This window comes from Phyllobates terribilis, unplaced genomic scaffold (assembly GCF_046119375.1).
Source record: "Phyllobates terribilis strain yellow unplaced genomic scaffold, ASM4611937v1 Scaffold_2__4_contigs__length_985480577, whole genome shotgun sequence".
NCBI classification, from domain to species: Eukaryota; Metazoa; Chordata; class Amphibia; order Anura; family Dendrobatidae; genus Phyllobates; species Phyllobates terribilis.
This window is the reverse complement of record NW_027362762.1, coordinates 662806948-662831948: the sequence shown is the minus strand read 5'-3', so window position 1 is coordinate 662831948 and position 25001 is coordinate 662806948. Positions and strand designations below refer to the sequence as shown.

The 25001-nt window shown below is 41.3% G+C and overlaps 1 protein-coding gene across 6 annotated transcripts in view; it reads right to left on the bottom strand.

The window, feature by feature from the left end:
• AMPD2 (adenosine monophosphate deaminase 2) overlaps positions 1-25001 on the bottom strand; it is a 234443-nt gene that overhangs the window by 33612 nt on the left and 175830 nt on the right. For all 6 annotated transcript variants that reach the window (XM_073666816.1, XM_073666819.1, XM_073666818.1 and 3 more), the window contains exons 4-13: positions 23964-24032; positions 23708-23813; positions 14862-15048; positions 14340-14481; positions 11891-11980; positions 9321-9450; positions 9047-9241; positions 5310-5441; positions 1137-1300; positions 168-294 (exon numbers count right to left, since the gene is read on the bottom strand). In XM_073666816.1, the coding sequence (XP_073522917.1) occupies positions 168-294; positions 1137-1300; positions 5310-5441; positions 9047-9241; positions 9321-9450; positions 11891-11980; positions 14340-14481; positions 14862-15048; positions 23708-23813; positions 23964-24032 (1342 nt within the window). The remainder of the gene's footprint in view (positions 1-167; positions 295-1136; positions 1301-5309; positions 5442-9046; positions 9242-9320; positions 9451-11890; positions 11981-14339; positions 14482-14861; positions 15049-23707; positions 23814-23963; positions 24033-25001) is intronic.

Genomic DNA, 25001 nt, shown 5'->3' with positions numbered 1-25001 from the left:
TCTAATTAAATGGTCACTCTCAAGTCCTGTGGTGCTGCTTTATTTCTGAAACCGTTGTTTGAGTCAAGTAGGACTCCGGGACCACATAATCTGACATTACCTTTTACAGAAGGAGATCTATTGAATTCTCTCCCAATGCACAGCAGTGGGATTATAAGGCTACTTACATGCTCCATGAACAGGTACAGCTCTGGGTGACTGGCCGGGTTCACAGTGACCTCAAACAGAGGCAAGAAAATGTTCTCAAGTATTTCTTGAAAATTAATAACCTGCTTCTTACTACGAAACACATCACTGAAAAGTAGAAAGAATTAGGGGAACAGTCAAGATACAGATGAAGAAGAGAAAAGGAACAAGGTACAGGACAAAGTGGAATATACAGTAAATCATGAAATATATTTTCTGTAGAATCTGAACCTTCCTACTATAGACAGTGTGGGCACCAAATAAGGCACCATGGGGGCGAATTTATCATTCCCTTTATGTCAGTTTTTTTGTTGTAAAAAAACTTGCTAATTTTTGCTCAAGTAACATTTGCATACAAAAGTTTTGCAACTTTTTCAACTGTGTGTTAGTCTTGGCGTTGCCCAAACATGTCAGTCATAATAGATTTCATGCATCTTACTCCAGTGAGCATTCCTCATTAAACCAAAGTGCGACCTGGGATATTTCCTATGTAAGGCCTTATTCAGACATCAATTTTTGTCATCCATATGCTGTCTGTCTTATTCCAAACTATAGGTTATTGCATTATTCACACCCAAATTTCCATGCAAACTGATAGTAAGCATGAAAAATCATAGACATGTCCTACTCTGGTCCAATCTGAGGCTGAACTTTCCAATTCAAATACTTGGGTCTGCAGGAACCAAAGGACAGCACGCAGATGCCATACAAGTGTTGCTCGTTTTCCACAGACTTCTATTTTCTCAGCAAACGGGAAAAATGGAGGACATGCAAATGGTGACAAATGGACACAAAGTAATCGAAGGAAGACCATTCATCACACAGATGAAAGCAGTCTGTTTTCTAAGGGCGTAGAATTATTTTGGCACTGACTTTGATCATTGACACAGACGTTTGAGAAGTTCCAAATAAACAAACAAGTCATTATGTAATAAATAAAAAATATTCACTAGAGTCGTGGGATCTGGATCAGCCATCGGACATTGTTGGAATGCACTTTATGACTGACAGCCCAATTCGCCAAGCTGTCCCATTCCTTACGAGATCGGCCATATATTGACAGACGTAGCTCAGCATTCTGATATTTACTCTCTTCCAAATCTGACATCACTTCCTGCAATGGAGTAAACAAATATTTTCACAACCATAGAAATATATGTGGAACTAAATGAACATGTAACACTTTAGTAGCACCTTGTTGAGAAAGACAGAAGCGAAGCAGTCTCATTTTCCACTTTATAATGCAACCCCCTGTCAGAGACCTCTCACACTGCCAGATCAGACCTTCTGCTCCACGTTGTCTGCAAATGGAGTGTCTGGTTTGGTTTGTTATCCTGAGTCATGTAGTAAGGCTTGTTAAAGGGTCGATATTGGTTTTAAAACTGCTACACCCAATAGATTGCACTAGAGTTCCATTCTTCCTTTCTGAAGAGGCCATTGGCCCAGAGGAGCACTGCATGGCCTATAAGTCTACTTACGCCAACTTGGCACTCTTAACAAGAAAAAACGTTACCACTTAGATTCTCTGTCAGAGGCCTCTCACTCAGTAAAATCAGACCACCTGCTTTGTAGCAATGAGGGGTAAACATCTCGAAACACAAGTCTACGAATGGAGTTTCAAGTTTGGCTTATTATCCCAAGTCATGTGGCAATTTTCGTTAAAGGGTTGATATTGATTTTTAGGATTGCTAAATCCAATATGTGGCACTAGAATTCAAGTCGTCTTTTTCTCTGAAGAGGCTTTTTGCGTAAATTCATCTAGAGAACTGCTGTCCATGTAATCAGCTACCTGGAGTCAATAACACAGGAGCCCATTCATACTGTATACACATGTAATATCACAGTCTCAATGTTATAAAGCAACAGCACATAACAGATTACAAACACAAAATAATGTGTAAATTTAGTAAACTGTTTCATTTTAGACAGTGTAAATGTAGAATAGAAAAGTCTTATAACGTGCCAAATTTCATGCATCATAGTGGTTCATGCTGAATGATAAATTTGTTGCAGCTTTAGACTATAAGCTAGGTTTTTACCACCTATTAGTTGGCTTACATTGTGCCTAAAATTTGTGCCTACATTTTGGCACATTTTTGGCATCACAAAACCAGACCACTTTTGTTCCTAGAAGCAGAAGTGAAGGAGTTGGTGTGGTGATTCTTCAGGTGCTAGACAGCACGTTTTTAATAATTGTTAGTCCTGCTGACCGGCTGCAATCAGTGGACCAATCACTCATGTTTCATTTTAAAGAGGCGTTTTCACCAATTTTAGCACATTAAATAGGCCAAATCATAGCATAGTGGCAGTAGAGCTGAATAAAACATACTTTTTGACCTCCATTCCAAAGATCAAGAGGACGTTAACAGAGATTCTTCTCTGGAGACGTGTGCTTTGTTCCCTGCATGGCGTTGACCATAAGCAGAAAGCATCTTGCAGAGGAAAAAAAAAACAACATGCCTCCCAGATGGTCAGAAGAACACTCTAATTTAATCTTGATTTGTTATCGGCGCCGCTGCAGTCAGTCTCCAGCAGTTCGTGACCTGCTGGTTCGCTCCAGAGTTTGATGGGCGATTTGGAAGTCACTGCTCTATGGGGCTCTCATACAATTACATTGAGAGTTTGTGACCGTTACCTCTGACTTCTGGATAGTCAGAAACTGCTGTCACAAGATGGCGGATCAAGACATGAGCGTCGTCAGGAAAAGCAGAATACAGCGGCTGGTAAGTATATTGCTAGGGTCCGGGAACTTACATTAGTGGCACTACTCCAGCATTGAGATTTAAAAAAAAAGAGCAGGAGTGATGCTTTAACTTTACAATAACTGCACAATAGAGAGGATAAATTAAATTAAAAAATAAAAACTATGTTTTACTCAGCTCTGCAACCACTATTACTGAATGCGGCCAGTTTAACATGTTAAAACTAGGGGAAGATCCTCTTTAAATTCTCAGAGTCTCATTACAATTGGCAGCCATTGCAATGTTAATACTAACCGTTAGACCATACTCCCGGCTATTCAGTGACTTCCGCTAAAATCACATCGACAGAGCAGCGGCTTCTTTTCCACTCTGCTCTGTTGATGGGGCATAACTGCTGACATCAAGCTAATCGACAACCGACTCCCCGCTGACTAACTATGGGAAGCCGGCTGTCAATCAGCATGACATCGGAAGTCACGCCCCATCGTCAGAGCAGCCCGGAAGAAGACGAGCTGCTCTGTTGTTGAGGAGCAGCTGAATCGCTGGCAGGAGTTGTCAGTGACCGCTCTGAGCCGGCACTGGGTAGCAACTACCTGCCTGTTAGTTTTTCAGCCCATAATAATAAAAAAAGTGTCCTGGACAATCTCTTTAACTGTTCTTCGGAAGGCCACTGATCTCTCCGTGTGAGCTATTTGCAGGAGGATTTATATATGATTTAAATCATTGCTTTGCGATATTGCTAAAGCTGGTGTTATGGCACTGATAGATTAGCAGTATACCACACAGATAATATAATCTTGTAGTAAAGTTAATTGTTTGGTTTATTCAGGGCGCTTCAAGAGGCTAACCAAACTGGGACCATCTACAACTGAAGGTGGGTAACTGTCTTCAACTGGTAAATAGTCTCCTGGCACCAGTTGTAAAGAGTAAATAAGTTCTCCTAGAATGCGATAAAATGGCCCCCGTCACGTAATTCAAACTGCAGGCTGCCCTAGTCAAATGTCAGCACAGGTTGCAGTCTGATGAAATACTGTGTCTGAACTGACAGAAGAGCGCAGTATGATAAATACACATACATCAGTGAGCTGCCGGAGCTGGGCTGTGACATAAGAAGAGAAAAATATTTTGGCTGATTGAGTGCGCATGGAGGACAAAGACTGGTGCTTTGCGCTCAGTTAGTGAGATTTATTTCTTCTCATGACACATTCCTGCTCTGGCAGCTCACAGAGGTATGAATGCTTATGATACTGATCTTCTAATACTGGTCGAGCAGTGTTTCTTCAGACTGCAACCACTCCTGGGACATGATTAGGACGGACTGCCGTTTGAATTTTGTGACAGGGGCCATTTTACATTCTTGGAGAACCCATTTAGGTAGCTGCCCTGCCAAGTATTTTAGATGAAATTAAATTCCAACATGCATTTTCTATATGTCACGTGTGAACTGTGAACTTTTCAAGTAGGACAAGCTCCAGATAAATGTAGGGAAAAGAGAGTTAAGCGAATGAAAAAAGCTTGTAAGTAACCTGACTAGCATATAATACGTAAAAGGCGCACAGGCTGTACCACCATCTTGATTATGTTTATACTCCCTACCACTGAACTCTACACATGGTAATACCTAATTATCTAAACTTCATGACAGCCGACAGGCCATAATGAGACGGTAAGGGGTCAGGGGCTGAATTATCTTCAGTGTACATAATGATAGACAATTAAAACATGGACCCAAGAAAAAGTAATGAATTTTCTGGTTGATGAAGATAAAGGAGCATATCGTCAACATTGTCAGAAAAGAAGTGTTTTAGCCGAATAGCCAGTGCCTCTGTAGCTAGAGCAAAAAGTACTGGGGAAAGGGGACCCTCAAGGTGGCAGCCTCGGACAGGATATACAACAATTTTAACCATTGGTAAATTATAAAAAAAGCCATTAAAAAAAGAGTGAGTTAGTCAAATGCCTTTATATATCCAAGTAAGCATATTCTTGGACCTGCCTGGTTGGAAAGCTGACCGTACTCTTATAATATTTATAGTTGACGACTTCCCAGGCATTAAGCTTGATATCTGGGGTAATAATAAAGAGAATGGCTCAATTCAGTCAGCATTTTAATAATACTAAGATTTTGGCATCGTTAAAAGAAGAGAGAGGGGAGTTCCTCTGCAGCCTTCTGAGGAGTCATGCAATTAGTTGGTCTGCGTCAAAAAAAAGCACCAAAAATGCTTTTGAAGCAGCTTCTTTCCTGCCAAGAGACCATGTTTTGCTGCAGAAAAAAAAACGCTGAAAAAAACGCCTAGTGTGAACATACCCTAATAGGGGCTTCCAAAAACCAAATCTGTTTGTCAGATAGGACTGGATCCAACCATTGCTAATTACATTTAATACACTTTATGGGGACAAGGCCCAGAATTCATAGTACAGTACCTTGATGATGTGGGCAAAGTATTTTCCTGACACCTTGTTATCTGTTTTGATGAAGATCTCCCTTAGAACAGATTCACCAATTGGATTGTATTTGGCATTGAATTTATCAAAGCGATGGAAAGTATTTCTGTCCTGTGGGAAAGAGACAAGACAAACAAGCATCAGTAGAGTAAATCTCAATTTTTAGATGCATCAAGTAACTTCTAACAATTTAAAGGGGTTGTCCAGTTCTTAGATAATGATGAGATATACCTAGGCTATCACTATTGATATTTATAAATTAAAAGGGTTGTCTGCTACTTATATATTGATAATTATCAATACCTAAGAAGTAGACAACCCCTTTATTTCATACATATCACTCTTTGTGTTTCATAGACACATGACCATGAGGACTGCACTGCCACCTGCTGACCACACATGCTTATGTACACATTTACATTTTATTATACCACATAAGTAGACTCAATATACATATTGGACTTTCTATACAATTTTGAATGTTCAACTATAATTTTTATTAATGTTTCAAATTATGCGAATTATTCACTAACGAAATTAAGAAACAATGTTGATCAGCACTTTTTCATCCAAGACCAGATCAAATAATAGAAAGATTTTTTAGCAGCTCAGCCTGGGTGATTTAGTACGTACAAAAAGCATATTAACAAAATAACAAGGCTCTGCATGTGGCTTTTTTATGTTCAAAAAATAGGATTTTACACAGTTTTTGGTCTGTTTCAAAATAACAGCTTGTTGAAAGTGTGGGGTAATAATGACATAATACATGGAATTATAGTAGCAGCATTCTTTTTTACAATGGATCTTGGTGATTCAGACAGTAAAAGAAGCGGGTTTACAAGGCTCGTTATGTGGCTGGTTTAAGTTTTTAGGTAATTAAACCACAATGATTGATAAGTGTGTCCAAAACTAAGAATTTCCCCATTATTTTTATTATATTATTTTTATTTATTATTAGGAGTTTGTATGTTCTCCCCGTGTTTGCGTGGGTTTCCTCCGGGTTCTCCGGTTTCCTCCCACACTCCAAAAATATACTGATAGAGAATGTAGATTGTGAGCCCCAATGGGACAGTGTCAATATTGTCTGTGAAGCGCTGTGGAATTAATGGCGCTATATAAGTGAGTATATTAAATAATAAATTATTTGGTCTATATTTAAAGGGTATCTATGCTTTTAAGTGACTATTCAGAATAAGGTATCCTGTGTGTGTACATAATGGATAACACTATATCCTGCCATTATATCACTTATATCCTGTATTCTCACCAGCTGCAGCTACATGGAGGACAATATGCAGCAGAGCTGAGCTGCCTTTATCTGAATCAACCTCTGATCTGAGGTAAAACACTTGTTACAGAGCTCTGCACGATGGTATTCTGTCTGCCTGGGTCTGTTCCCTTCCCTGCTCTTCACTCCTTCTTCCCTGTCCACAGGATAATGGACTGTGTCAAATAACACCTGCAATTTATTTACAAATGTGGCACACTTGGTGCCTTAATTCTTGTTGTTCTTATGCAATTTAATAAATTAAAGAAATGTATAAAAAAAACACCTCCAGTTCATCTCCTGAGACCCTTCCGGACATACAGTGCTGGCCAAAAGTATTGGCACCCCTGCAATTCTGTCAGATAATACTCAGTTTCTTCCTGAAAATGATTGCAATCACAAATTCTTTGGTCTTATTATCTTCATTTAATTTGCTTGCAAGGAAAAAACACAAAAGAGAATGAAGCAAAAATCAAATCATTGATCATTTCACACAAAACTGCAAAAAAGGTCCGGACAAAAGTATTGGCACCCTCAGCCTAATACTTGGTTCCACAACCTTTAGCCAAAATAACTGCGAACAACCGCTTCCGGTAACCATCAATGAGTTTCTTACAATGCTCTGCTGGAATTGTAGACCATTCTTCTTTGGCAAACTGCTCCAGGTCCCTGATATTTGAAGGGTGCCTTCCCCAAACTGCCATTTTGAGATCTCTCCACAGGTGTTCTATGGGATTCAGGTCTGGACTCATTGCTGGCCACCTTAGAAGTCTCCAGTGCTTTCTCTCAAACCATTTTATAGTGCTTTTGGAAGTGTGTTTTGGGTCATTGTCCTGCTGGAAGACCCATGACCTCTGAGGGAGACCCAGCTTTCTCACACTGGGCCTTACATTATGCTGCAAAATTTGTTGGTGGTCTTCAGACTTCATAATGCCATGCACACGGTCAAGCAGTCCAGTGCCAGAGGCAGCAAAGCAACCCCAAAACATCAGGGAACCTCCGCCATGTTTGACTGTAGGGACCGTGTTCTTTTCTTTGAATGCCTCTTTTTTTTCCTGTACACTCTATGTTGATGCTTTTTGCCAAAAAGCTCTACTTTTGTCTCATCTGACCAGAGGACATTCTTCCAAAACGTTTTAGGCTTTCTCAGGCAAGTTTTGGCAAACTCCAGCCTGGCTTTTTTATGTCTCGGGGTAATAAGTGGGGTCTTCCTGGGTATCCTACCATACAGTCCCTTTTCATTCAGACGCCGACGGATAGTACGGGCTGACACTGTTGTACCCTCAGACTGCAGGGCAGCTTGAACTTGTTTGGATGTTAGTCGAGGTTCTTTATCCACCATCCGCACAATCTTGCGTTGAAATCTCTCGTCAATTTTTCTTTTCCGTCCACATCTAGGGAGGTTAGCCACAGTGCCATGGGCTTTAAACTTCTTGATGACACTGCGCACGGAAGACACAGGAACATTCAGGTCTTTGGAGATGGACTTGTAGCCTTGAGATTGCTCATGCTTCCTCACAATTTGGTTTCTCAAGTCCTCAGACAGTTCTTTGGTCTTCTTTCTTTTCTCCATGCTCAATGTGGTACACACAAGGACACAGGACAGAGGTTGAGTCAACTTTAATCCATGTTAACTGGCTGCAAGTGTGATTTAGTTATTGCCAACACCTGTTAGGTGCCACAGGTAAGTTACAGGTGCTGTTAATTACACAAATTAGAGAAGCATCACATGATTTTTCAAAGGGTGCCAATACTTTTGTCCACCCCCTTTTTTAGGTTTGGTGTGGAATTATATCTAATTTGGCTTTAGGACAATTCTTTTTGTGTTTTTTTCATTGAAGGCAAATTAAATGAAGAGAATAATACCAAAGAATTTGTGATTGCAATCATTTTCAGGAAGAAACTGAGTATTATCTGACAGAATTGCAGGGGTGCCAATACTTTTGGCCAGCACTGTATATACACAGTATATTGTAAGCTCAGGAGACAAGTGGATGGGGAAAAGTGTCTGATAAGTGTGGTATAAAGCTGATTTCTCTTATAAGATACATTACAAAGTTTCTTATAGCCTATGCTATTGATCTTCTCAAGGTTTGTTGAAAGCACAGTTACGTTTTAAAAATGACAGCATATTGAAAGTGTGGCGTATCAATGACATTTTGCCTATTATCTTCAATAAAAAAAAAATCCTTTCTTAGTTGACCAGGTCCTGTTTACTATGGATACAATACTAGGAAGGTTTTCGAGAACAGTCCACCCCAAAATCACTGTCACTATCAAGTACTTGGGATCTTCATGTGACCAGAACAAGCTAAGTAAAGTGGACTTCTTCTCAAACACCCACACAGGAGGTTCTATTCATAATATGAACCGTGAATAATGGCGTTTTCCTGCTTTACTGCCCAGTATTACTGCCCCGTGACTTTTGATGTATAAATGTCATTCTCACCGCATGCACATCCAGAGTGTCCACGCTCAGATCATATGCCGTTAGGTTCATGTTCTCAAAGACCTGACGCAGTGTCTGCTCCTTCCCTCCCTCTTCATGAACTATCTCTTCCCAATTCTTTTTCATGGACCGTTTAATAAATCGGAGCAGATGCTTCTGATTCATACACGATGCTGCATGAATATGTGTGTCCACCTTTAAAAGTAAAGCTTAAAGTCAGGACTATCCATACAGTCCGCTTCACTGGCTAAAAATCTGATTGAAAAGAACGCACCTTACGTATGTTGTAAAAGTCTCTGTGTGGCACCTTTTTTTGAGCTGCTAACTCTTTCATCTCATTCAATAAAACGTGCATCTGGAATCGTGAGCTGAGGTACTGCAGCCGCCGGTAGCAGAATGACTTACTGTGGAGAAATGAAAACCATGGGACTGAGTAAATGATAAGCTCAGAAGGATTGATGCATTCACAACAATTTCAGGGCAGCACACTTCTGATTTAAACAATTAAAAAAATGATTTTAGCTTGTCAGTGCTGTTTTCTATCATTGGTGGAGCAGGCAGTGTCGGAGGAAGAGGAGAGCTACCCCGCTTGGTGGTCGGGCACAGCAGTGTAAGGAGAGTGGAGAGAAGAAACTGTTAGTGCAGTTGGAAGCTCAGGAATGGAGTAGAGGAGAACTAGCAGGTGAGATGTGCAGGAGCTGCAATGCTGTCCAGGTCACACATGCACTCCATTAAACTCCTAACATCCAGACCACTGATCAGACAGCTGCTTAATTGTGGGGAGAAAAGCAAACAAGTGATTGCCATAGTCCCCCTGCAACTTCCCCTATCAAGTTAGTAAAACAGAGGAATACAAAGCTCCAGGGAAGTATTCCTGACAAATACTGGGCCAGTTAGGCACCCTGCCTGTGCACTACATGAAGCCCTCCAACACAAAATCTTCTCTGGCCCAGTCTCTGCTCCAGAACGCTACAGTGTGATATCAGTAACTCTGGTTCATCTATCCATGCACACAATATTATAATAAAATGTGTGATCTGCTTCTTTTTAGGATTCAGTATGTAAGAGGGTTACCCCTACTTCCCTTTCTGCATTTAGCATATTTATTTTCTGAGATGTCTATGCTGTGCAGAAGTGGGGGGTAGGTGGGTGTAACCCCTCACCTGTGCTCCCTTCTGTATTTGATCCTGTGCAGCTTCTCACCTCTGTGTTTCTGATCACTCGCCTGTCACTTCCATCCCCACTTTCCCAGTCTGACCAGAGGTATCAACCCTCAAAAGAAAAAAAAGTAATATGGCATCAACCTGATTACAGGGCTATAAAGTGGAGCAGATTTCTGACATACTGTAATTTACTTCGCTTTCTGGCTTGAGTGATAGTGAATTTGTTGGCAGTCGGTTGACCACTCCCTTCAGCTCAGTCCCATTCACACAAAAAAGAAAGTCGAGATTAAAATAAAAAATTATCCTTAAGTTTGAAAAAAAAAAAATCAAGATATTGGGGCTGATTCATCAAAGCTTGTATGCCAGAAAACTGTAGTCGCAAAATGTTTGACCAATGGGGAGTTGCGCAAAATTGTTGCAAATTTTTGAAGTTTTTGGCCAGTTTGACTGAGCTCCACTAAAATGGACAGAGCCGGGGTGGGTTGTGGTTCATTAAAAATGCTGGTGCTTTGTACACCAGAAATGGTAGCACTTCTAGCCCAGCGCATGTCACTAAGAAGAGGCTCCAAATTCATTAAGTGGCATGCATGGCTTAATGAATTTTGCATCTTCTATTTCAGCAAGACTGGTATAGCGTGATTGTGCCATATTAATGAACAGGTTCCTTAATTTTTTTTTCAAAATTACCCAACCTCATAAGGAAAAGACTGAAAGAGACGTAATGTACACAACATGAAAAATAAAAGCTGCAGCAATGCACCTAGAGGAAAATTTACTTACACTGGCAAGTTATACACAAGTCTACACTGTGTGTAGAATTATTAGGACAGCGAGTACTGTGACCATATCATTATTTTTATGCAGATTTTCCAACTCCAAGCTATTTAACCTTGACTGCTTATTGGATGAAGCAGATCAGGTGATGTGTAATGAGGGAGGAAGGGTATAACTGATGTGCCAAATTTATTTAGCTACTAAATTTCCCACATTTGTCTGTCTGTGCGCCAGAATTTACATTCTACCTCTGCTATCAGAAAGCCAAACCTCCGACTGAATCCTCAATTTCCCTGACTCCCGACTTTGACCCCGACTCCACAGCCCTGCCTCACTACTGAGCGTGTACATAAAGTGCAGCACAGATTCATCTCAACTAAAAGCCGAGATCCTTAGATCAGGAATAGAAATTTATGGGACAATTCAGAACTTTCCCAAATTCTTATGAAAAAAATTACAGCACATCCTGCATTGTACTACTTTACCCAATTTATTATATATTTTTGGAGTCGGTCCATTTTATACCGACTCCAACTACCAAAATGGACACTGACTCCACAACTCCGACTCCATAGCCCTGAGAACAGGTAGAGATTTGTGCCAAAGTCAAAATTATGGTAGATTCTGTGAAATCTGCTCCTGCCCCATTTGTTGCCACTGAAGGATAAAATGTCACAAATATTTACACAGAATGATGTGCCCCAAAATGTATTCTTTTTTTATGCCATAGAAGTGGCATAAAGCCCTTGATTATATCTTTCCTCTGAGAACATAATACCATGCTGGATAACAACACAGTTCCTAATAACTGCATTTCCTAATAGCTTAGGACCAAGTCTCCATACAAAAGAACATTGTATAAGTACTGAGCCATATGCCATCTCCAGCCTTTTACTACACTACTCACATGGGGCCATTGATAATAAGGGCCATCAGTACATTCATGTCAGCCACAAATTCTGAAAGATCCAGATATGGGAGTTCCAACTCTGTATTTCTGAAAGAAAAAGCGTCATCATCAATAAATATGGCATTCACATTGCCGATATATGACACATCAAAATAGCCTTTAAAGGTAATCTTGTCAGTAGAATCAACCCTCCTAAGCCGTCTATATGGGCATGTAGGTCATAGGAACCTGAATAAAAAGATACTATGATTGATATCTGAAATACGATGTCTTATTCTAGAGAAATCCACATTTTTCTTAATATGTAAAAGAGCTGTTCAAATCTGAGGGCCAGACACTGATCTGCATGAGACTCTGCCTCCAGAGCTTATTCTAAATGAAAGGGGGCGTCACCAGTGTGAGACATGTAATGACTGACAGTCTGCTCTCCTGATCTCATTGCAGAGCTGTGTGTGATTAGAACTAACATTTCTTCATCTTCCATCTCACAGGCAGATAGTGTGGCGGAAGTGGAATACAGATGAGTTGACTGCACTATGAGAAGAAAGCTGCAGATGTTTGTAATTAGACAAACTCAGCTCTGCTGTACTATGTCAGTAATAATCATACACAACCTGCAGTCAGATTAGGAGAGCAGAGATTACATGTCTCACATTGGTAACGCCCCCTTCCATTAGAAATAAACTCTAGAGGCAGATTCTCAGGGAGATCAATGTCTGGAACATAGATCTTAACAGCTCACTTACATGTAATAAAAATGTGGATTTCACTGGAGTAAGACTTCGGATTGCAGATATCAAGTTATCATTTTTTCAACTTTCTATGATCTGGATGCCCATATGACAGCTTAGGAGGGTTGATCATACTGACAGATTCACTATAATGGGAATATGTTCTTTATTAAGTGATGATGCAGGAGCTATTGTACCTGCTGCAAGGAGCGCCATTCACAATTGTGCATGCTGAGAATCTTCTAGCCTTATTAGTCACTGCCAAGACTCTTTTCAGCATGCAAGTCTTGTAGCTGTGACTAAAGCCCCCGTCTCACATAGCGAGATCACTAGCGAGATCGCTGCTGTGTCACGGTTTTGGTGACGCAACAGTGACCTCACCAGCGATGTCGCTATCTGTGACACTTTGCAACGATCAGGCCCCTGCTGTGACGTCGCTGATCGCTGCAAAGTGTCCTGGACCATTTTTTGGTCGTTGCCCTCCCGCTGATCAGCACACATCGCTGTGTGTGACTAGCGGGAGCAGCAATCAGGCTGGTAACTATGGTAAACATCTGGTTACTAGGGGCACACGCGACTTAGTAACCCGCTGTTTATCATGGTTACGAGCCTGCTAAAGTGAGCGGTAACCTCCCGCTCACTGTAGCAGAGTGGTAACCATGATAAACAACGGGTTACTAGGAGCGCGTGTGCCCCTAGTAACCCAATGTTTACCATAGTTACCAGCCTGCTCCTGCTTCAGCAGGCTCGTAACCAGGAGCAGGACATCGTGGAAAGATTCTTTCCACGATGTCGCTGCCCCCCTGATCGTTGGTGAGCCTGCCTGTTTGACAGCTCACCAGCGACCACATAGCGACGCAGCAACGATCCCTGACAGGTCGCATCGCTGTCGGGATCGTTGCAGCGTCGCTAAGTGTGACGGAGCCTTTAATGGTGGCCTTATCTTATCAGGACGTAAGGCTTTCCTTATAGTTAGAACACAGTTCACACATTTCAACAGCAAGCTGAACTTCCATTTTGGGAACAATTTAGCCACAGTAATACTGATTTTCTTTTTAGAAAAGTCCTATCAAATTTTTTATTTCATAATCCATCCTAATTACCTATGTAATGACCCCTATGTAATGTAATGCGATTACACATCATAACAAAAGTAATTAGCATGGATTATGAAATAAGAATTTTGATGGGACTTCTTTATATAAAATGTATTCAACAATTGAACAAAAATTATATTATTAATGTTTTTATTCTTTTAAATAAATACATTTTTAAATGGTATAAAATATGAAAAATTATGTTAAACGTTTTGATATTTTCAACTTTTATACACTAGGGAAAACAGCTGCTGACATTTGTCATAAAAATCTAGTGTAGTGCTAGCTCGCTTTATGACTGCAGTAAATGTGGGCGGGGTTTTCTCAGGTGTCTGATATCACTCCTCTCCTCCCCTTCTTTGTGTTTGCAAAAGGATAAGGAAGGATGAAGTTAAGGATCACAGTGCAGAGACATTTTGTTGTTGATTGCAATGTGATAACGAGTCACCATTTTCTGAGACCATTTAAGTTTTTATTTATCTGACAATGGATAAGTGTTAGGGCTTGTTGTTTTGAGTGCTGAGCTGGCATTTGTGTCAGCATAAAAGTATCAAGGCTCCAATTGTGAAGACAACTAACATATCACTGATAATACTATATGTATTCAGAAATGCTTACGTGTCCATGACATCACGCTTTGTGAATACGTGTATCACACCATCTACCATTTTTAGCCCAAATCCCAAATCAGGAGGCATGATGCTGGTGTCACACACTTCATATGGATGCCGGTCGGAAAAGGGAGGATGAACAGGAGCGTCTGTGGAAAAAAAAAAGTGACGTCTGTGAAATGTAATTCCCAACATTCTGGACATCAATTATGAAAAATACAGCAAACAAAACAATAGCAGTTGTTCATAGCAGCCAGGTAAAAACTTTGATTTTCTAATCCGCACCAAGATACTAGGACATGAGTGGGTGCTATAGGTAATACTTGTTTGTGCTGCTTTTTATAAATAAAACCTGGGCCAGACACATATAATGCAACCATGTGAGATGCACGTTTTTTGTAGCCCTGAAAGCTGCACCATTTAACCTTTTTTTTTTTGTTGCTGTTTTAGAAAGGCTGTAGCAGCTTCAATCATCTTGCTTCCCTTCATAGTCACTTCTCCCCCATGTAAAGCCCTCTATGAATGTTACCTGCGGCTACAGGGGTATCGGCGCTTTCCTCCTGCAGTGGACTGTCTAAAGCCTCATCACTGAGCTTCTTCAAGTGCTGGGCAGTAGTTCGACAAAAGCTTTGCATGGACATATTCATATACTTTTGCCGAATAAATAACGCCCGAACCACGCTCTTGGCTGCATCTAAAAGGTCAGTGAAAGGTACCTAAAAGAAAAAACAGGACTGAGAAGCAAGAAAGAAAAATTGCTAAACTAATAAAACTGTACACTTGGAACATATGATGGAAATTTTAGATTGCATTAAAATCAGTACTAAAATAACCAAAAATAAAATAGATTATTGTTCCATAATATCCCTATATAGCTATGATAATTAAAAAGTAAGATTGGTGGGACTCTAACCTTAGGAAAGAAATAACAGAACAGGAACTAAGCGCCCATCATTCTCTGCAATGCTGTAGACCAGCAGCTAAAATACCCACCACATTGACTATTGCACACTCCTGAAAAATAAAATTGCAACACCAAGAAATAATAGTCATGGAATTAAAGAAATCACAGGGTCATTGAATGTTAATGATAAGCAAATACTGCAAATTAGAAACAACATTTTCAAAACATCTTTATTTAGTCAGTATTGAGTGTGAGCCCCACGTGCAGAAATACACGCACTTGGCATGTTGTTATCAATGGTTGTCTGAGGAATGTTCTGTCATGCTGAATGTACTTGGACTAGAAAATCATCAAGATCTGCTAATGGCAGCTCCCTTTATAATTGCAGAACAATGATATCCCAGATGTGCTCTATGGGAGACAAGTCTGGAGACACTGCAGACCATGGCAGCATGTTTAGGCAATGCAAGCTGATCACGGTAGCACGAGCAACGTGTGACCTGGTGTTGTAATGTTGGAAACTGGCTTCTGGGACACTTTGGAGAAATGGCCATTGTTAAGAATATTGGAGATATAATTCCATTTCAATCATTAGTATCCTATTTGGCATAGGATTATGAAAGCCCCTTCAGTGTGCAGTTGTAACAGAACAGCTAGCAGCAGCAGGGAGGGTCAAAAGTCAAAAGACTGAAAGTGACAGATCTCACACCTTAAGCCAGCTCAGAACAAAGGGCTTGCTTGCCATGTGGATATCCTGCAGTCTAAATTGCTTTGTTAAGGCAGCTATGGTTTCATAAGAAGTTATGGAGATACTATATGTCCTAGCCATACATTGTGTATATTTCCGAGATGCCCAGACTGGACCGGACTCCTTTCAGGGTCTCGATCCGTTCTAGCGTCCAGGGGTATGGAGATACATAGAACAGATAGTAGAAACTAGGTAGCAAAGCTGTGTTTAGTCTCCACGCGTAGCAGGGGCCCGGCCGGATCCGATGATGCCAGAACCGCCTCCTTAGGACCGTCCAGAAAGGAGTTATGATCTTTCTTAGCTTTTGGGAGATTTAGCTTCAAACCTCCAGAGGAGGGGACTTAGGTTCAGCCCAGAGGAAGTAGGGGAGTGACCCAAAAGGGGATAAAAGCTAGTGTAAGGCCAAGTGGTCTCTCTCTGATGCATGCGGTCCACTTCGAACAGGGGAAAGGGGTCACATAGAGTAACGTGCTGTGAAGGACCTGGGACCCAGCTGGAAGCCGATGCCCCAGAGACCCAGCGCACACACGGTTGGAAGTCACACCGGTAATTGACATGATTCATCTGCTTATATCTGTTGTACTATCACCTGTATTTGCATATATCACCATTGTATAATGTATAACCATCGTGTATATAATGTATTGTCTAGTGTGCCCTTAAGGCGATTAAATATATAATTTAACCTTGGACTGTTCTTTTATCTCGATCCACACATCCATTTCTCGGTTTAATTTTCCATGCTACTGGGGCTGGTTTCTGGCTCGATATAACCCTGTAAACGGACCAGGCGTATATTGAACGAGGAATTGGTGGCAGTCCTACCGGGCTGACCAGGCGCTGTTTCACTGGTGCTAGTGAAGGCGGCCTCCCAGCCTGTCAGGGTGTGAGCTATTCAGAGACTATGTGGGTCCCACCATCTCATTCCCAGTGCCTACCTGGGCCAATATGGACAGGGGGTGTCTGTGTAAGACTGTGCCAAGCTGACCTTATGTGTCCCCGAGAGGTGCGGAAAGTCACGTTAGTGAAAGAGGGGAGACCGCATTACGTGATCCATCTCACGTAGTGGTGACGTCAGGCGGGTTGGCGAGGTGCTAATCCTTCACATGTTGTTGCAGCAGTGGCATACTGCTTGATCTCTCTGGTGTTATCCTTCAAAGCCATATCACTGGTCCCATGACCAAATCAATGTAAAGTTGAGTTGTTAGTGTACCTATAAAGAAGACTAGAGGAGTCCAGCTACTATACATTATGCCACCCCACCATAATCCATGGAGTAGGACTGATGTGACATTTTCTTGTGAAGGCCTCTTCTTGGTGTTGCATGTGTTCTCCAGACACAGACGTGAAGCTAGAATGGAGCAATGGAGCCTTTAATGGAGGCTGGAATGGAAGATGGAATGGAAGTCTATCCTCTTCAGCGAGGAGGTCTGCTGTTGTGTTGTATACACTGCAGATAAAACTAGAGAAAATTCCTCAGACAACCATTAATAACCTCACTGATGGAATGCCATGGTGTGTAAGAGTGTGTATTTCTGCATGTGGCTCTCATACTCCATACTGAATAAATCGAGATATTTTGAAAATACTATTTGCATTTTTTTCATTTGCATATCATTAATATGTCTATCCATCCTGTGATTTCAATAATTCCATGATTGTTAATTATAAGAAGATAAAGCCTCCGCAGATAACCTCTAGGAATACATAAATGCATGCATTTTCGGGCCAAAAATTATTTTTTGCAATTGGGTTTCATTAAAAAATTTCCACCATTTGGCTTTTACAGGCTCTTTGTTTCTCTGCATATTGCTGGCTGCAGATGAGTTAACAGGGAATCCATCAGCGAGATCTTCTCGTGGAAACCTTGTAACTTTTTTAATTTGTCATTTTCAGAACTCTTCTGTGCTGATTTATGACCACAGACCAGTTGATTAGAGTTACAAACTCGACATATTCTCAGGTAGCTCATTCTGCTCCCAGGTATGTGCAGGAAAACAAAGCGTCTGTTAAACCCAAACGGTGAAACATTTTTACTCAAGTGAAAAAAATGTATTATTTTTAGCCCAAAATACATGCATTTAAATAGAAAATAAAAATAAGACTTTCCTCCAAAGGTGTACACATCCTAGGTTCTTTCACGATTCATCTTTACAAAACAGAAAAAAGGAATCTCTAATGTTCAAAGTGTTGAGATGATTTATCAGTGGAGCAAGACAAGAAGCTAAGGATGAAAGACAAGGTGGGATGTGACATAGTCCTGCTAAAGATATATATTATACACTGAAATGAATAATACTGCGGAAATGTCGCCCTTCTGAATGTTTCCAACTACTGGGTATTTGTCATGTGTTTTCTGACCTTGGAACAAAATACAATATTCAGAAGTCGGCACCGTTTGTGATTACATGAACATGTGTGGAGCCGCTGCGTGACCTTCATCAGCAATAATATTGCTGTTTTTTTCCAATTCCTTTTTATTTGACATCTGTGAATTTGCAGTGAGATCTTCTTAGAAGGTGCTGTATATGTGGTCACACCTGCACCATTGACTTGCTAGTGTGCATTTGCATATCCAAAATCAACCAGCTTTGCATTCATTTTGCCGCAGGCAAGGTACATATTAGCACAATATTATGATTCAAACATGTTTTTTACATATTTGATCTTATCACTTCAAGCAACACTGAGTAAACAATCAAAGTGGATCTGTGACCAGATTTCACAATTCACACTGCATACATTATTAAATAGATCTCTTGGACCTGATGTGGCTGGTACACTTACTATGACAACGCATGTCAGAATGACTGTATAATCCTGATATAATTTTTTTCTTTTGCACTTACTGTAAAATTACTTTTTCATTCAATACATTGGCGGACACAGAACTGTGAATATATGCCCTGCTTTGAGGAGGCTTAACACTAGGTTTAAAAAAGATGGCTCTGCCTGGTGGGCAATACCCTCTTGTCACATAATAGGTAGCTCAGTTTTTTGCCAAAGGGACAGCAAACTGAGAGTACTTACCATGAGCCAAAATTACCTAAGCCCAGGGAAGAGAACAACGCCAAAAGGCAACTTAAACTGACCCTATAAAAGTAGTACACAAAAACAGTGTCCTCCAATGTAATTAACAAAACAAAAGGAATTTTATGGTAAGTACAAAAATCAAATTTTCTAGTTAAAACATAATGAGATGGAGCACAGCAGGATGTTTTAGAGCAGTCCTAAAAGGTGGGAACTATGACAACTGACAATGTAGCACATTATACCACCAAGCTGGCATCAGCCATAGCATGAATCTTGTAGAACTTGGCAAGGGTGTGAACAGAGGCCCAGGTGGCAGCCTTGAAGACCTGGGAAATGAATGCCTTACCACCTACCTGACCTCAACCAAACTTGTGGAATGATCTTTCGTCTTGGAGTAACATGGAGAATCAGAATGATGGAAGGCTTCTGTTACCAAAAGGTTGCCCTTAATTGCTTTGATGAGTCCAGTTGGTCTAGCTAAAAGAATGCTTCCAGGGATGGGTGGGGAAAGGCCAAAAGGAAGAGAAAATTTCTTTGCTTGGTGCTAAAACTACCTTTGGGAGAAAAGACGTACGACCACCTTATAATTATAGAGAACAAGGAAAGGAGCCTTGAGTGTGCAGCAAACTCAGACACCATTTGAATAGAGAGAACAACCAAAAAAAGCCAATTTACAAGAAAGGAATTTTGAAGAAATGTTGCGATGAGGCTCAGAGGGAAAATTGTAGAGGCTTGAAGCACAGATAAGACAAAGTTGAGGTCCAAAGATTCCACTGTATGCTTGTAAAGAGAGATGCAGTAAGCCACTCTCTGGACAAAAAGATCTTAATCCGTTTGCAGAAGGCCAGAAAGCGCTAAAAAGAATGAAAAGTGCTAAAACCTGCCCCTTTTGGGAGCAAGCCAAAGACCTAGCCTTTTGTGGTTGAGATAGGATCAAAGAGGTCCAAATCAGGGGTGCTCCAGCGAGGACAGAGCTGGCTGATGATTTCGAGAAGAGCCAACTTGGTCAGCGTCTCTCATGGCTGAGGTGCCCCTAATACGCACTTGGTGGTTCACGTAGGCCACCTCCGTCAAGTTGTCTGTCTGCACTCAAACATAACAGTCCCCAAAGAAGGTGGGAGGGACCAGTGGACGATAGAAAAATCGCTCAGGTCCAGGAGTATAATCTGGAGCCGATAAAATGTATCAGCGTAGATAATCTTTTGTAAACTAATCTCAGCAATAGCATAAATCTTCTGTCCTGAACTCCAGAAAATGTGTTCAAACATATTAGACCGAACCAACCGATCTCGTCACGCCCAATCTAATATGTATAAGGGCAACCTGCTTCTCCCACAACAGCATGTGTCAATAAATAAGAAGGACCCAACATGATCTCAACGTGCTTCATACTGTGTAATAACGTATCTTAGGGGCTCACTTAATCCTTTAACAGTATCTATGACATTGTCTGTACTAGTTGTCTCTCATAGCAAAAAGAGATAAGAAAAATAAATATCAGCATTACCAAATGTAGTAATTGGCACTGCTGATATCACACCTTTGATAAAATGTATATAAGGCTATGTGCCCACGATGCAGAAATTCTCTGGATTTTTTCTTGAGCTTTTCAGCATCTCCCTGGCAGAAAAACGCATGCGGATTGTACATGCGGATTGTACATGCGTTTTCCTGCCAGGGACAAGCGGAAGTGAAGCGTTCTTCACATGCATTTCCGCATGCGGGTTGTCAAGCGCTTTCCAAGCGATTTTAGCATCACTTGGAAAGTGCTTGTCAACTTGGTCACACTATATAAATCCATGCAACCGGCATAGATTTATATAGTGTAACCCGAGAGAATGTCAAAAAATAAAAAAATAAATATATACTTACCCTCTGATGGCCCCCGGTGTCCTGCTTTCCCTCTGTCCCGGCTGCCGGCAGCGGTACACTGCACTGAAGGATCTGCCGACGTCAGAGTCGCGTGACCCGTCACATGACTATGACGTCAGCGCAGGTCCTTCAGTCCACCGCGATCTGCCGGCATGAAAGGACGAGTGCAGCGGGGGCCGTCAGAAGGTAAGTATATATTTATTTTTTATTTTATTCTTTTTTTTTACAGTTTTCTATGGTACCCAGGTCCGGAGGAGAGTCTCCTCTCCTCTAGACCTGGGTACCATCCGCACATTAGAACGCATGGAATGCACATCTACATATACAGTGATGCGTAATCCATGCGATCTAATGCAAGTCAATGGCGGCGAAAACGCAGCACTTCCGCAAAATAATTGGTAGTGCTGCGTTTTTTTCCGCAATGATAATCCGCAGCGGAAATTTCCGGAGCATGTGCACAGCACATGCGGATTATCATTGGGGAACATGGCAGGCCTTCTACCATGCGGTTTTTAAGCGTTTCTGCAGTGTTTTTGCCGCTGCAGAAACGCTTAAAAAACACATCGTGGGCACACAGCCTAATTGTATTTTCAATTTCTTAGAATTTTCGCAAAAGATGGATCTCTAGAATGTGCTAATAATACTTTTGATAATAACACTTAATACTTAAATAAGTTAATATATAAGTAAAATGTTAATGAAATTTTTAGCCCCCAATGTTTTTCGTTTGTGATTTCTTCATCTGTTTCTATAATATTTACTAACATATAAAAGGGAAAAATAATTACATATTGGTATAAACATGTAAATGCATCATGCAAGGAATATATTGAACTTAAAAGGTAGGCCCACCGTCACTCCATTGCTCCTCAATCAAAGGTCCACTTTTTGGATATACTTCTATTTGGCCACTATATCCAGACTTTCCGTCTGATATATTTTTAGCCAATTTTAATTGAAGGAGCAGCTTTTCTCTGATACTGTGCTGAGGCCCCATCATCACATTTGTTCACCGTCTCATCACATCTTAGCCCTATTTTGGCATCAGGAAAGTTCATGGCATTCATAGGCCCCATTTTTCCCGACATAAACCAAAAGAGTGAATGGTATGCAGTATATAAAGAAAGCTTAGAATGTGTACTTTTTTATAACGAGAGCCTATTAGCACCATATTGCACTGCAGGCTTGCATAAAGTGATCCACTGCAGACAGTATGTGAGGGAGATATACACTGCTCAAAAAAATAAAGGGAACACTTAAACAACAGAATATAAATCCAAGTAAATCAAACTTCTGTGAAATCAAACTGTCCACTTAGGAAGCAACACTGATTGACAATCAATTTCACATGCTGTTGTGCAAATGGAATAGACAATAGATGGAAATTATTGGCAATTATCAAGACACCCTCAATAAAGGAGTGGATCTGCAGGTGGGGACCACAGACCACATCTCAGTACCAATGCTTTCTGGCTGATGTTTTGGTCACTTTTGAATGTTGGTTGTGCTTTCACACTCGTGATAGAGAGACTCTACAACCCACAGAAGTTGCTCAGGTAGTGCAGCTCATCCAGGATGGCACATCAATGCGAGCTGTGGCAAGATGGTTTGCTGTGTCTATCAGCGTAGTGTCCAGAGGCTGGAGGCGCTACCAGAAGACAGGCCAGTACACCAGGAGACTTGGAGTGGGCCGTAGGAGGGCAACAACCCAGCAGCAGGACCACTACCTCTGCATTTGTGCAAGGAGGAACAGGAGGAGCACTGCCAGAGCCCTGCAAAATGACCTCCAGCAGGCCACAAATGTGTATGTGTCTGCACAAACGGTTAGAAACCGACTCCATGAGGGTGGTATGAGGGCCCGACGTCCACAGATGGCGGTTGTGCTCATAGCCCAGCACCGTGCAGGAAACTTGGCATTTGCCACAGAACACCAGGATTGGCAAAGTCGCCACTGGCGCCCTGTGCTCTTCACAGATGAACGCAGGTTCACACTGAGCACGTGACAGACATGACAGAGTTTTTAGATGCCGTGTAGAGCAATCTGCTGCCAGCAACATCCTTCAGCATGAACGGTTTGGTGTGGGGTGGCATTTCTTTGGAGGGCCGCACAGCCCTCCATGTGCTCGCCAGAGGTAGCCTGACTGCCATTAGGTACCGAGATGAGATCCTCAGACCCCTTGTGAGACCATATGCTGGTGCGGTTGGCCCTGGGTTCCTCCTAATGCAGGACAATGCCAGACCTCATGTGGCTGGAGTGTGTCAGCAGTTCCTGCAAGTTGAAGACATTGAAGCTATGGACTGGCCCGCCCGTTCCCCAGACCTGAATCCGGTTGAGCACATCTGGGACATCATGTCTCGCTCCATCCACCAACGTCACGTTGCACCACAGACTGTCCAGGAGTTGGCGGATCCAGGTCTGGGAGGAGATCCCACAGGAGACCATCCGCAACCTCATCAGGGGCATGCCCAGGTGTTGTAGGGAGGTCATACAGGCACGTGGAGGCCACACACAATACTGAGCCTCATTTTGACTTGTTTTAAGGACATTACATCAAAGTTGGATCAGCCTGTAGTGTGTTTTTCCACTTTAATTTTGGGAGTGACTCCAAATCCAGGCCTCCATTGGTTAATAAATTTGATTTCCATCGATGATTTTTGTGTGATTTTGTTGTCAGCACATTCAACTTTGTACAGAGCAAAGTATTCAATGAGAATATTTCATTCATTCAGATCTAGGATGTGTTATTTGAGTGTTCCCTTTATTTTTTTGAGCAGTATATATCTGTGTCTGTAAAGATATAATAAGGGAAGCACTTACCCCACACTTTTCATCACCTGCGATGGACACTCTAAGATACTCTCTTTCAAGAAAAGCCTCTTTAGAGAAATGGTCCACCAAATCTTCATGTTCTTCTTTGTACACCCTGGGAAACCAAAAGGGACAGGAAAATAGAGCACAAGAGAATGTAATGAAACAAGAGAAGAGGAGGATGTGATAAGATAAACAGAAGAGGCAGTAAATGATCCATGCAAGCAGACGGTACAATGCCAGAAAGATAAAAGGAGTGACTCACTGTAAGTCTGAGCTGCTGTCAATTTTCATAAAGTCCTGTTTTGCTCTAAGTAAAATGTCGGGCTCGAGTCTAGGGAGAATCAATAGTAGATTGGAAATACAGAAAAGAAAGAATAGAAAGGCAATGTGAGAAATAAAGCAAGGAAAGAAGGTGAAAGAAATACAATATTACATTAAGTAAGAATACTACAAGACAACTCTTATCATTTAATTGGGTGCTCCAAAACTAACATTTATGTTAATGCTAAATGTCTGTCTACTTAATGTGATATTCTAATCTCTTTTCTAATATACTTTAATTAAATATTTCCTATTGTTCCCTCACTACGTTAACGGCTTTATTTTTTTTACTTACAGTGGGTAAGCGTGTGACAGCGTGGCAAATCAGGGATGTTCATGGGCGGAGCCGAACAAATTCACTCAACACTACTCTGGACCTCAGACTTGGCGAATGTTCACCTTCCAACAAGACAATGACCCTAAGCACACAGCTAAAATAACAAAGGAGTGGCTTCAGAGCAAATCTGTGACCATTCTTGACTGGCCCAGCCAGAGCCCTGACCTAATCCCAATTGAGCATCTCTGGAGAGACCTGAAAATGGCTGTCCACCAACGTTCACCATCCAACCTGACAGAACTGGAGAGGATCTGCAAGGAAGAATGGCAGAGGATCCCCAAATCCAGGTGTGAAAAACTTGTTGCATCATTCCCAAGAAGACTCATGGCTGTACTAGCTCAAAAGGGTGCTTCTACTCAATACTGCGCAAAGGGTCTGAATACTTATGACCATGTGATATTTCAGGGTTTTTTTTAAATAAATTGGCAAAAATTTCTAGATTTCTGTTTTTTTTCAGTCAAGATGGGGCACAGAGTGTACTTTAATGAGAAAAAAAAGAACTTTTAGAATTTACCAAATGGCTGCAATGAAAAAAAGAGTGAAAAATTTAAAGGGGTCTAAATACTTTCCGTACCCACTGTACTTCCTGTCTGATGAAGCTATGTTTGAGAACCCTCAGTGCATGCTGGGATACTCACACGG